This window comes from Saccoglossus kowalevskii, chromosome 7 (assembly GCF_978046115.1).
Source record: "Saccoglossus kowalevskii chromosome 7, keSacKowa6.1, whole genome shotgun sequence".
NCBI lineage: Eukaryota > Metazoa > Hemichordata > Enteropneusta > Harrimaniidae > Saccoglossus > Saccoglossus kowalevskii.
In genome coordinates this window covers 35916141-35931190 of record NC_140647.1, presented here as the reverse complement: position 1 = coordinate 35931190, position 15050 = coordinate 35916141, and the positions used below count along the sequence as shown (strand labels likewise).

At 34.7% G+C, this 15050-nt stretch overlaps 1 protein-coding gene across 2 annotated transcripts in view; it reads left to right on the top strand.

Annotated features, from left to right (window-relative positions):
- LOC100378887 (ATP-dependent translocase ABCB1-like) overlaps nt 1–15050 on the top strand; it is a 53861-nt gene that overhangs the window by 424 nt on the left and 38387 nt on the right. For both annotated transcript variants that reach the window (XM_085501522.1, XM_085501521.1), the window contains exons 2-11: nt 1473–1700; nt 2096–2267; nt 3566–3690; nt 7996–8112; nt 8569–8623; nt 10302–10415; nt 11197–11304; nt 11465–11590; nt 12228–12431; nt 12658–12828. In XM_085501522.1, the coding sequence (XP_085357648.1) occupies nt 1473–1700; nt 2096–2267; nt 3566–3690; nt 7996–8112; nt 8569–8623; nt 10302–10415; nt 11197–11304; nt 11465–11590; nt 12228–12431; nt 12658–12828 (1420 nt within the window). The remainder of the gene's footprint in view (nt 1–1472; nt 1701–2095; nt 2268–3565; nt 3691–7995; nt 8113–8568; nt 8624–10301; nt 10416–11196; nt 11305–11464; nt 11591–12227; nt 12432–12657; nt 12829–15050) is intronic.

The following is a 15050-nucleotide window of genomic DNA, read 5'->3' as shown; positions in this document are numbered from 1 at the left end:
CATTTGTACTATGATTACATTTGAAGCTTTGATAATTTTGATGGGTATACATATTTTAATGCATACATGTACACTCACTAAAATACCATAAAATTAATTTAGTATATAACCTTGACATAAAGAACTATTTTTCCTTGTCTTAATAATGCATTTGTTTTATATCTGTCGATTGTTGTCAGCTGTTTGTTTTGTGCTCTTGTAATTTTGTACAAAAATCAACAACAGTTAAATAGGTATAGACAGTACTTGTATACTTTGTTCTCCAGCATAAATATCAGATTGTTCGAAAGCATGAGATTGTAATGTCATTTTCGTTTATTAATGTTGTAAGATGGGGCCTTCAAAGACTCATGTTGACTATGTCTCTGCTCATTTACTTACTGTCAGTGTATGACTAGTATATACAAAATATGACCAAGTAAACATCAGAATAGTAGAAAAAGAAACCTAAAAGTCACTTGTCTGTGCCAAGAAAGCTGCAGAACTACAACAATCTGTCAGCCGTCGCCGTCCACACATAGAAATTGAGAATCGCGAGTGTATAGACATATTGCTTAGAAATGAACACTGAATACAGCTATTCCAGCCAGCAATCGAATCAGCAATCTTCATGACTGATGTAACTGGTATATCTATTCCCACTATCCTAAAACACTCATGTGAGCGTTGTCAAAATCGCGAGTGTGTATATTTTCGAGCCTATAACTATATTGAATTTTAATCAGTTTGGTTAATTATTACCTACAGCTTTGATAATAACATTTATAGAGAAGAGGGTGCTTGTGTTTATATACCAGTACTCTTCATATCACCAGCTCACAAAGGTTATACCTATGGGGGTCCCTTCGATCACAACTTTATGCCTCCCTCGGTTTGGGCTCATGGACTCCATCCTGCCCCACATTTCAGGGCTCAGCAACCATCTTCTTGGTCACCTCCCATCTATCTCAGCTTCGCAGCAGGATCTCCTTGACCCATCAAGGTCAATACCTTGACCTACCTTGGTGGTTGGTCATGGCTTTGTCCTCTGTAGTGTGACTGAAGGAGCCCCTTCCCTTGACCTACCTTGTGGGTGGCTCATGGCTTTGACCTCTGTAGTGTGACTGAAGGAGCCCCTTCCCTTGACCTACCTTGTGGGTGGGTGGGTCATGGCTTTGTCCTCTGTAGTGTGACTGAAGGAGCTTCTTCCCAATTTTGTAGCTAGATTTTTATATGGTAGTTATTTTATTATATTGTGATTTGTGCTTCTGTATTTGATTAAGACTTGTATTTTACCATTTGATTTTTGATGTGATCCAATTACCATGATACACATTTTGTTGTTGTTGAAAATTTTACATTTCATGGACTTTTGTACTGCCCAAATGTAATTTAGATACAGATTATTCCTTATGTTTAATTAGTAAAATTGTGAGAAATTAAAAAAAATGCTACCAAGTTATTATTTTCTTTCACTTTACATTTGCAAACAGAGCTGCATTAGAAGAGTTTCTTGAGGCTATGAACCGAAATACATTATATTTCGTAGCTATTGGCGCAGGAGTTTTTGTAGCTGCTTACGTTCAGATTGCTTCATTGGTATCCACATCAGAACATCAGAGCAATCGTATGCGAACCGTGTTTTTTGCCGCTGTTCTGAAACAGGAAATTGGTTGGTTTGACACTCATGAATCCGGTGAGCTTACAACAAGACTATCAGAGTAAGTTTGTTTTAGTTGTATTGTGCGCATGTTTCTTAAATGCTATATGTTACTATATGGTAACTAGAGTGGAGTAATCAGTGCTGTACTGACTTTAAATGAAGTCTATTTATTCAAGACCAGTCATAAATTATTGGTAACTCGAGGGGGGGGGGGTGTCTTTTTACCAGTGCTATACTGAATTAAACTTCAGCATGTGTTGGATTGTTTTCAGTTGTAGATATTTAGTGATTCTAAGTACAAATATGGCATGAACTTTACATGAAAGCTTGTTATGAACCCTACTAGATGACTGCTATTAATTAGACCATAGTGTTGCATATCTGTGGCCAGCTAATTATACACAACTAATAACAACCAACAACATAATTATATCACCCCTATTTTCCTTGCAGTGATATCAACAAGATCAAAGCAGGAATTGGAGATAAGATGGGTTCATTTGTTCAGTTTATGACTGCGTTTTTTGCGGGATTTATTGTTGGTTTTATTTATGGTTGGAAATTAACACTGGTCATCCTGGCTGTGAGTCCACTACTTGCAGTATGTGCTGGTCTTATGACGAAGGTACACATATTGATATTTACCTATTGAGATTAGATCATTTACTTAATAGCTATAGTCAGAATGATATACTGGTAGGATAGGATAGGATAGGATAGGATAGGATAGGATATATGAAAATGTGGTATCTTGGACATGTTTTTTCACTTTTTTAATTCAAATTTGGCACATACCTTATTACATGTTAGGATACATGTCCATGTCAATAATAATTCTAAGTAAAAAAAAAAAAATGTGTTAACCATGTCTATTTTACATATTTTACCATGATGGAAAGAATGTATCTCAAAATCTCAGAATTTGATTGGTTCAGAACATATTGATGACAATGGTATACATGTACAGCATATTCACTTGTTCATTATCTACATACACCACAGCCTCGTTGCGGCAAGCTGTATACAGAGAGGAGTCTCGGTCTCCATCTATCCTTCTGTCCACAGTCATATTTCAAAACCCTGTGGACGAAATCTGTTCATTCTTAGCATGTGCCTAGTGCTTTATTTGGGACATATGTACATGCAGTGGTTAACTGATTCAATTCATGATGGCTGACTGGCATCCATTTGTCTTCTGAAAATGTAGTACTGATATCTTATGCATACTTCGTCAGTTTTTGTTGAAATTTAGTACATACAAATACATTTTAGATTATTTGTCCATGACAATTTGTTTTACAATTGAATCAAAGATGGCCGACTGGTGGCCATCTTGCCTTTTTTTACCATACTACTATATCTCCAAGGCTTATGGATCATTTTCTTTCATATTTGATACATACATCATACTTATTGGAATACATGTCCATGTCAGTTTGTTAAATAATGAGATCAAAGATGGCTGACTGGAATCCATCTTGCTTTTTGGAAAATGTAGTACCTTGGACAGAATTTGTTGGTTTTCATTCAAATTTGATGCAAACAAATGATGATTTGTTGAGTGTTAAAATCCAAAATGACCAACTGGCAGCCATCTTGTTTTTCCTAAATGTATCATTGACATGGGTTTTTCTCTTCAAATTAAACATTTTAGGATACATGTCCATGACAATTAGTTTCACAATTGGATCAAAAATGGTTGACTGCCTGCAATCTTGCTTTTTGACCAAACTAGTTTATTACTATACATAAGCCTGAACAAAGAAAATTCAGTTTGGATTTTTAAAAAAAGATTGACAGTGAATTTTAAAATGTTGACTAATACTAAAATGATTCAGATGCACCAAAACATGCTCACTTGTCAAAAAATGCATTTTATCCTATAATTACATGAGGCATTTTAACAATTTGTTGAATTCACAGATTCTTTCTTCAATGACAAGTACTGAGTTGGATTCCTACGCCAAAGCTGGTGGTGTTGCAGAAGAAATTTTGTCAGCAATTAGAACAGTGGCTGCATTTGGTGGGGAAGAGAAAGAAAGTAGACGGTAAGATTAATTTACACCAACACAACTCATTGAACCTGTATCTGAATAAAATGTTGATGCAAGTTCAAGAAGACAGTTTAAAAGTTGAACAAGTCTTCATTGTTATTAGTCCCCGTTCGGACGAAGACCGAAAACGGGGACTTATAATTCGGTCCCCGTCCGTGCGACCGTCTGGAGTCATATTTCAGAATCCTTTGGACCGATTCCGTTCATTCTTCTGCCTAATACTTTATGTGGGACATATGCACATGCAGTGGTTTAGCGATTAGATTCAAAATGGCCGACTGGCAGCCATCTTGTTTTTTTAAAATGTCGTATTTTGGACATGCTTTGTCAGTTTTCATTCAAATTTGGTACATAGATTATACATGTTAGGATACATGTTCTCCGACGTCTGTGCGGCCGTCCGTCTGTCCGTGCGTCCATCCGTCCGGAGTCATATTTCATAATCCTTTGGACTGATTCTGTTCATTCTTTACATGTGCCTAGTACTTTATGTGGTACATATGCACATGCAGTGGTTTAGCGATTCGATTCAAAATGGCCGACTGGCAGCCATCTTGTTTTTTGAAAATGTGGTATATTGGACATGTTTTTTCACTTTTTTAATTCAAATTTGGCACATACCTTATTACATGTTAGGATACATGTCCATGTCAAAAATAATTCTAAGTCAAGAAAAAAAAATGTGTTAACCATTTCTATTTTACATATTTTACCATGATGGCTTCCTTTGGAAAGAATATATCTCAAAATCTCAGAATTTGGTTGGTTCAGAACATATTGATGACAATGGTATACATGTACAGCATATTCCACAGCCTCGTTGCGGCAAGCTGTATGCAGAGAGGAGTCTCGGTCTCCATCTATCCTTCTGTCCACAGTAGTTTAGCGATTTGATTCAAAATGGCTGACTGGCAGCCATCTTGTTTTTTGAAAATGTTATATTTTGGACATGCTTTTTCAGTTTTTATTCAAATTTGGCACATACCTTATTACATGTTAGGATACATGTCCATGTCAATTTGTTTCAAAATCGGATCAAGGATGGCTTATTGACAGCCATCTGAATTTGTGGCCTTACTACTATATTTCCAAGATTTATGTACCATTTTCATTCATATTTGGCACATACATCATACATGTCACTTTGTTTCATAATCAGATCAAAGATGCCTGAATAATGGCAGTTTTTATTTTTGTCCATATTACTATATATCTGTTACCCATATATCATTTTCATTAATATTTAGTATGTCATAAATGGATACATGTACATTTGATCAAATATGACTGACTGGCGGCCATCTTGTTTGTTTAAAATGTGATAACTTGGACATGCTTTCACTTGTGATCTATGTTTTTCTTTGCTATGTCTTAAACCGGTGGGGTCATCACGCAACACGTGTACGAATTTGCTGCAAATAAACAATCATTTGTATACACCACTTGGGACTCAAGTTTCAAGGACACGCTCGCGACAACCCCTTCACTTTAATATGACAAGCACAAAGAGAACTTTCAAAAATTTAACAGGAACTGTGTCATTTTCAATGACTTATTTTTTGTGTTTTGGTGTGGTTGCAATTGATTTGTGATAATCTTATTTTTTTTAAATTACCAATAGAGGGCACAATCCTAATGAATTTTTTACTTGCATATTAGGATTGTCAGAGAAAATGTCCAGCTTGTTATATTACTGGTAAGGTTGTTGCCTGCTCATGAATGAAAATACCTACAACTCCCAGTCAATATGGGATGTTGACTCATAAAAGTGAGGGGTCACAAGAAAATGATGGTTGTATTGTTACAGTAGTAAATGGTGATCATTTTGTCAGTATTAGAATGCTTTTACCATTGGTTCTTGTGATGGAGATAATATGCTGGTGACATAGGGTGATTCTGACTTGTTTAAAATATTTGACATCATTAAGCATTAAGCACTGCAATTTACTATTCAGGTTCAAATCAGACAAACAAATGAGTACAGTAAAATACTTTATTTTTGCTTGGAATAATTTGGGGCCCAAGCCTGTAGGGCGTGGCCCCTCTTCTTATTGTCCGTTTTTAGGGGCCCAAGCCCGAAGGGCGAGGCCCCTATTATTATCGTCCGTTTTTAGGGGCCCAAGCCTGTAAGGCATGGCCCCTATTCTTATTGTCCGGTTTTTTCTTTCTTCTTTCTTTCTTTCTTTCTTTCTTTCTTCCGTAACTTTTTTCGTCAAGCCGTTTGAGAAAACCGCTGAACGGAATGATCTGATAATGCTCTATACTGATAGTCCCTAATGTGAACTGGTGCAACATGCTTTCAGAATTTCGATTGGTCAATTAGTTTGGCAGCCATATTGGATTGAAATAAAACCGGAAGTGACTGTTTGACCACTTTCTGAGGGTCTAGGCGTCTAGATTTTTTTATGGTATATAGTACAACTCATGTGTAATTGATATCAGCAATAAAAACTTTAGCGGTCACGTGACTTTTCCCGCCATTTTGTTTTTCCTAAAAACGGCAAAAAACACTTAAAAATCTTCTTCTTCAAAACCACCTAGCAGAATGCTCTCATATGTAGTATTTAGCTTCTATATATGAATCCCATTTACGTTTGAAAAAATTATTACGATTGGTCACGTGGTTTGGCCACCATTTTGGATTTCTTCTATTAAAACAGGAAGTAGTTTTTTACTCTGGCAACACTTGAGGGATTATTTTCAATTTTGCTTCATGGCATCTGTATATCAAACCCTTTCAAAAACCTAAAAATGATTTCAGATCAGTCACGTGGTTTTGTCGCCATCTTGGATTTGTGAAAATAGAAATTATGCAACTACATGTTTTGTATTAGTCTGATTTCTTTCAAATTTTGTATGTGCATTTGTGTCATCAGATGCATCATTTTGCCCCAATAGCACACTGCTAGGCCACGTGGCTGGGCACCCATGGGGTGGGGGCTTCTAACCTCATTAATATGCATAACTGTTATAACTCAAGCACTGTTGTAGTTAGAATGATGAATCCTGTGTTATTATGACAACGTTGAACAAGAGATTTGATTAAAATAACAAATGACCATATATGGTCATGTGAGCTCATTAATATGCATAACTGCCATATCTCAAACACTTTTGCAGTTAGGAAGATGAATCCTGTGTTATTATGACAACTTTGAACAAGAGATTTGATTAAAATAACAGATGACCATATATGGTCATGTGAGCTCATTAATATGCATAACTGCCATATCTCAAACACTTTTGCAGTTAGGAAGATGAATCCTGTGTTATTATGACAACAATGAACACGAGATTTGATTAAAATAACAGATGACCATATATGGTCATGTGAACTCATTAATATTCATAACATCTCAAATAAATATATGGAACCAACTGCATGGGGTGGGGGCTTCTAACCTCATTAATAATCATAACTGTTATAACTCAAGCACTGTTGTAGTTAGAATGATGAATCCTGTGTTATTATGACAACGTTGAACAAGAGATTTGATTAAAATAACAGATGAACATATATTAATAACCTTTATATCTCAAATAAATATATGGAACCAACTGCATTTCGACTTCATGGTACTAATCATTCAAACTAACCAATTGTGTATCACTTGACCTCATTATTTATGGCATGTATACTTGGCCCCCTGTGATGCTGCTTGCAGCTTTAATTTAATTTCTTATTTTTATTTTGGTATTGAGGAATGTTTAATTATTTTCGAGTATTTTTGTTTTAGTTACAATGTTTTTTTGAAAGTCTGTTAAATCTTCTTTAGTATTCAATTGTTTATAGTATTCAATCCATTTATCGGCTGAATGTGGCTTTTGAATTTTGTTTAGGGATAGATTTGTTTAACTGTGTTTACAATAAGGTTTTGTTCTTGTTTTATTTTTGTTCTCATTATACTTTTAAATTTTTATTTCGCTGTTGTCAGTCTCCCTCCTCCGCATTGACTTTTGAACTTGTTTCGACTTATTGTTAAAAAAACGCAAATTCAATTGCTTTGATACTATACATATTGGTAGCTCAGGTAGACCTCTCTCAGATTTATTCATTTCATGATATCTTCTTAATTTAGATGAATATTTTTGTCATTTTTGGTAAAAAGTGATATTTTTGACTTCTTCTTGATAACAACAATGCTGATTTTGAACAACTGTAGTAAAATCAACAACCAAATTACAAAATATTCCAGCAATGTATCAACATTCAGCGGGACGGGCTTTCTTGTATTGTTACTCCAGTTCTATTTTCAGTAAGTTTTAGTAACCATGACAAATGCTATTGTCTCCAAACAGATATGATACTAACTTGATTGCTGCTAAAAAGATGGGCATCAAAAAAGGAATAGTACAAGGTGCTGGAATGGGTATTACATTTCTGTTGGTATTCAGTACATATGCGCTTGGTTTCTGGTGAGTATAGATGCTTTAGTACAAACACTGTGAATACACAGGAATCAATTGTTGTATGCCATTTCTACACATTATCTGCTGAAAGTCTCCAAGGATAGCCAAAATGGCACCAGTAGGTAATGTTAAGAATCAAAGATGGTCACAGCTAACACAATTTGGGGGGCACTGGAACTTTGTCAAAATTTGAGGTAGTTTTTGAATTATGAACATCAAATGTTTTTTGCATTTTCTAATCCAAAATAGCCACCAATTTTTATTTGCTATTTATTCAAACATTTAACCCAGTATGATATTTTTTAAATAATCACATTTTTTGGAGTAGGCTGCATCCATCGTTTATCTGTGAATGTAAAATCATGGATATTATATATTATAATTTTGTTTGTATTATTCGTAATTATACTAAATGTAGAGGATGATAATGCTGACTTTGGTGTTTTTACATTGTATATACAGGTATGGATCAACATTAATACTGGCAGGTGAATATACAGTTGGTAATATGCTAACAGTAAGTAACAGTTTAAATACTATAAACTGTGTGATGTACAAGCACTGCCACATCACAAATGATGCAAAGTAGACTAGAATAGTCAACTTGATGTATTCATCGAATTTACTTATCTTATTCAGGAGCTACATGTAGTATGTGTTGGTCTGAATGCTATGATATAAAGCGCTGTACACATACATGCACACGTACAGGGAGTCACATTGTGTTGTGTGTCACTTCAAATGTTTCACAGCTACACTAGTACTTCAATGTGTCTGTTTTGAATTTTTGTTATCGGTAGTTCCCATTCGGACGAAGTCCTAAAACAGGGACTATTAATTTGGGTTCCGTGTGTCCGTGCGTCCATCCGGAACCATTTCTCGAAAACCCTTTGACTTATCTCGTTCAAACTTGGTATACAGACAATGTATGATGACCTACATGTGCACGCAAATTTTCGTTATGATTCGAAATATGGCTGACTGGCAGCCATTTTGTCCCTGAAATTTGCTGAATTCTGATTTAAACGTGTTCGGAACTGTTTCTCAGAGCTGAACAGGGTGATTTCAATCAAACTTTGTATGGTGATCATGCATATTGGGTTATAGGTGCATGTTACTTTTTTCCAAGATTCGGTCCAAGATGGCCGACTGGCGGTCATTTAGTTTTTTTCTGTTTTCGCACTGATTCCTCTCTAAGATATGGCCTGATTTAGTTCAAAGTTTGTACAAAGGTACTATACTTCAAGATAACATAACACCATGTTTTGTTTTCGAGATTTGATCAAATTTGTCGAAATGGTGGCCATTTTGTTAAATATCTTAAAATCACAGTCTGTAATGTGTCTGGAACTGTTTCTCATAGCTGAACGGGGTGATTTCAATCAAACTTTGTATGGTGATCATGCATATTGGGTTATAGATGCACGTCAATTTTTTTTCAAGATTTGGTTCAAGATGGTCGACTGGCGGCCATTTTGTTTTTTTCCGTTTTCGTGCTGATTCCTCCATAAGATATGGCCTGATTCACTTGAAAGTTTGTACATAGGCAGTATACTGCAAGGTAACGCAACATGTTTTGTCTTGAAATTTGATCAAATTTATCGAAATGGTGGCCATTTTGTTAAAAAAACGTAAAATATCATTCTGTTAAAATGTCTGGAACTTTTTCTTGGAGCTGAACAGGGCGATATGGCCTGATTCAGTTCAAAGTTGAATAGGGCGTTTTCAATCAAAATTTGTATGATGACCTTACATATTAGGTTACGGTGCAAGCAATATTTCTTTTGGAGATACTTGATCAACAATACCCGACTGGCTGCATTTTTCTTTCATGCTATTTCCTCTGTAAGATCTAGTCAAATTCAGTTCAAAGTTTCCACGTAGGTACTATACTGACAGTAACACAATCTATAATCTGTGTTAGTGTTAAAAAAACATTGATCTTTCATTTCTACATGTACTGAACATTTACATCGACTACAGCTAATACTTAACGGGAACTATGCATTATCAATGCTTGTTTTAATTTATTCAATAGACAAAAAATATAATATCAAACTTGAACCAATGCACCAGTCTAATAAAAAAAAATATTTTTACTTTAAAAAAAACGACTACATTAATTTGTTCACAGTAGGTATCAGTTACTATTGATAACTCAAGAACACAAATAACATTTCAGACTGTGCTTACAGGTGTTCTTTGCAGTTCTCATTGGTGCTTTTTCCCTTGGGAATGCCTCGCCTGCCATTGGTGACATTGCCATAGCCAGGGGTGCTGCTGCCGTCATATGGGACATCATTGATACGGTGAGTAATTGTGTTATAGGCTTTACAGTTGTAGGTATAGATTTATTCATTGTCTTCAATCAATTGACCTTAAAAGCAAATGATTTCTCATAGTGAGTAAAAGCGCTATATGACTTGTTTTTCTCCCTCAAATATTTTCTCCTATTAACTCATGTATTTTATAACCAAATTGTTTGGAATGGTTGACATGATCCTGGCAGAGCATAGAACACTATTATAGGAGTAAAAACAACTTGCATAGTCCTCTCGCTCTTAACAAAATCTCAGCCGTTTGCATTTAAGGTCTGGTGAGATTTACTGTAATTACAAGAAAGTTCAAATTTTCAAGTCTTATTTGTAGAACTGTTAAAACAAAACAGTTGCTGTGCCCTGTTACTTATATGTATGCATTCATGTGATGAATGCAGTCTTTTGTTTACACCAATTCTGAATTTACACTGTGAGATGTCTGGGGGATTGGAAATTCTATTTATTGTGGCTGTCCAAATATTAAAATGAGACATGAATGATTCCACTTTTTTCTATGAGTTACATCAGTGGGAAGGTGTATGTACTTTTCATGCATTAATTTAGGAGTAATTAATGCAGTCAATCATAGAATATGTTGAAATACATTTCGAATTATTTTTTGATGCAAGATAATGACCATGTCCTTCAACGTCACAGATTTTAGGTGACCAAGCGGGTGAAGAAATGCAAACATTTTCTTTCTAACTATAATAATTGTACAGCACCTTGAAATTTTACCATTACTTTTACTTTAATATGCTATTTACTGTAGGTTCCATCAATTGATAGCAGTAGCAGTGATGGTGAAACACCACCTATAGAGGGCAATATACAGTTTGAAGATGTGCATTTTCAATACCCATCCAGACCGGATGTCAAAGTATGAGTTTATGTTATAATAAGGAAATTCATAAAAGTATCTGCTTACTATTTCGAAATTATTTACTAGAGACTGCGTTTTGGGGGGATTATTGAAACATTTTGTAATTATATTCAGTTGATTGATTATTATTACTTTTTTCTTCTTCTGTAATTGTCAGGTCTTGAAGGGTCTGAATTTAACGGTTAATGTTGGTCAGACTGTGGCATTGTGTGGATCCAGTGGATGTGGAAAGAGTACTACTGTACATTTATTACAACGATTTTATGATACTGCTAGTGGCAGTGTAAGTATAGAATTATTAGTCTCAGATTCAACTGAAACAGAGGCTTTAAGTTTAATCCCTACCTTGTCTGATGTATATGCATGTGGGATGATTTTCAGGCCTGTGTCAAAGATGGCTGACTGGCAGCCATTTTGGTTTGTTTGTAAAAATACACTAAATTCAAGTATTATGACATCCAAGAACCAGATTTCGGACATTTGTTCGTTCCACTTTTTTTCAAACTTGGTAAAAAGATATTATGGGTAGTTGATGCATGTCACTTTCATACATTGTACTATATTAATAATTTTGATACACATTCACATAAAATAATTTTTGTCATCTGATCAAAGATTCATTTTACAAATACGCAATTCATGACGGTATAAAATAGCAATGTGAGAAATGTTCACTATGCAGTGGACTGGGAGCTAAATTATCTTTAATTCTGTATTTTGTCATTTTATGAGTCATAACGGTCATAAATAGAACACTTTATACAAATAATGTTTGCTAATGAGTTGACATTTTCTTGCTATGAATGTGCTATGAATACCATAAGATATATTCTATTTTGTGCATTGCAATATATTAGATATGGTAAAAAAAAGTACATATGAACAAAAGTTTGTATTGATTTAAAAAATTATAATTTCAGATTAAAATTGATGGGCAAGACATCAAAAATATAAATATCAGTTGGTTGCGTAAGCATATTGGAGTTGTCAGTCAAGAACCTGTCCTGTTTGCTACAACCATTGCTGAGAATATTCGTTATGGAAAAGAAGACGTAACACAAGCAGCGATTGAGAAAGCATGTAAAGAATCAAATGCACATGACTTTATATCAGCCTTGCCTGAAGTAAGTACATTTAGCTCCTAGTTTGTAGAGCCCCCCCCCCCCCCCCTCATGAGGTAGATGATGCCTTTTCTTTCTATTTTAACTCTGTTTTAATTGTGATGATGGAACTTTGTTAGTAGGAATCCTGTTGTATCTTGTACAAAATGGTTTCTTTCCTGATACTAAACTCAGCACTGTTATTTGACCTTCAGGAGCTTTATGACTATGTACTGCAATTACCTTATAGGGTTATAACACACTTGTTGGATCTCGTGGTGCTCAGTTATCAGGTGGTCAAAAGCAGAGAGTAGCCATTGCTAGGGCTTTAGTGAGAGATCCAAAAATATTATTACTGGATGAAGCTACATCAGCATTAGATACAGAGAGTGAAGCTACAGTGCAAGCTGCTTTGGATAAGGTTGGTTACATCATATCATTGTGTTCAATAATTTATGCATTCAGTTTAACCAATCAGTATTGTTATGTTTACTCTAGACCAGTGTCATTTCTCATTTCCATAATTTATGCATTCAGTTTAACCAATCAGTATTGTTGTGTTTACACTACGCAAGTGTAATTTCACACTTCCATAATTTATGCATTCAGTTTAACCAATCAGTATTGTTGTGTTTACTCTAGACCAGTGTCATTTCTCACTTCCCTAATGTATACATTCAGTTTAACCAATCAGTATTGTTGTGTTTCCACTAGGCAAGTGTCATTTCTCATTTCCATAATTTATGCATCCAGTTTAACCAATCAGTATTGTTGTGTTTAAACTAGGCAAGTGTCATTTCTCACTTCCGTAATTTATACATCCAGTTTAACCAAGCAGTATTGTTGTGTTTACACTAGGCAAGTGTCATTTCTCATTTCCATAATTTATGCATTCAGTTTAATCAATCAGTATTGTTGTTTACACTAGGCAAGTGTCATTTCTCACTTCCGTAATTTATACATCCAGTTTAACAATTAGTATTGTTCTCTTTACACTAGGCAAGTGTCATTTCTCATTTCCATAATTTATGCATTCAGTTTAACCAATCAGTATTGTTGTGTTTACACTAGGCAAGTGTCATTTCTCATTTCCATAATTTATACATCCAGTTTAACCAAGCAGTATTGTTGTGTTTACACTAGGCAAGTGTCATTTCTCATTTCCATAATTTATGCATTCAGTTTAATCAATCAGTATTGTTGTTTACACTCGGCAAGTGTCATTTCTCACTTCCGTAATTTATACATCCAGTTTAACAATTAGTATTGTTCTCTTTACACTAGGCAAGTGTCATTTCTCATTTCCATAATTTATGCATTCAGTTTAACCAATCAGTATTGTTGTTTACACCAGGCAAGTGTCATTTCTCATTTCCATAATTTATGCATTCAGTTTAACCAATCAGTATTGTTGTGTTTACACTAGGCAAGTGTCATTTCTCACTTCCATAATTTATGCATTCAGTTTAACCAATCAGTATTGTTGTTTACACTAGGCAAGTGTCATTTCTCATTTCCATAATGTATGCATCCAGTTTAACCAATTAGTATTGTTGTGTTTACACTAGGCAAGTGTCATTTCTCATTTCCATAATGTATGCATCCAGTTTAACCAATTAGTATTGTTGTGTTTACACTAGGCAAGTGTTATCTCACTTCCATAATGTATGCATTCAGTTTAATCAATCAGTATTGTTGTGTTTACACTAGGCAAGTGTCATTTCTCACTTCCGTAATTTATACATCCAGTTTAACCAATTAGTATTGTTCTCTTTACACTAGGCAAGTGTCATTTCTCACTTCCGTAATTTATACATCCAGTTTAACCAATCAGTATTGTTGTGTTTACACTAGGCAAGTGTCATTTCTCATTTCCATAATGTATGCATTCAGTTTAACCAATCAGTATTGTTGTGTTTACACGAGGCAAGTGTCATTTCTCATTTCCATAATTTATGCATCCAGTTTAACCAATCAGTATTGTTCTCTTTACACTAGGCAAGTGTCATTTCTCATTTCCATAATTTATGCATTCAGTTTAACCAATCAGTATTGTTGTGTTTACACTAGGCAAGTGTCATTTCTCATTTCCATAATTTATGCATTCAGTTGAACCAATCAGTATTGTTGTGTTTACACTAGGCAAGTGTCATTTCTCATTTCCATAATTTATGCATCCAGTTTAACCAATTAGTATTGTTCTCTTTACACTAGGCAAGTGTCATTTCTCATTTCCATAATTTATGCATTCAGTTTAACCAATCAGTACTGTTGTGTTTACACTAGGCATGTGTCATTTCTCATTTCCATAATTTATGCATCCAGTTTAACCAATTAGTATTGTTCTCTTTACACTAGGCAAGTGTCATTTCTCACTTCCGTAATTTATACATCCAGTTTAACCAATCAGTATTGTTGTTTACACTAGGCAAGTGTCATTTCTCATTTCCATAATTTATGCATTCAGTTTAACCAATCAGTATTGTTGTGTTTACACTAGGCAAGTGTCATTTCTCATTTCCATAATTTATGCATTCAGTTTAACTAATCAGTATTGTTGTTTACACTAGGCAAGTGTCATTTCTCATTTCCATAATTTATACATTCAGTTTAACCAATCAGTATTGTTGTGTTTACACTAGG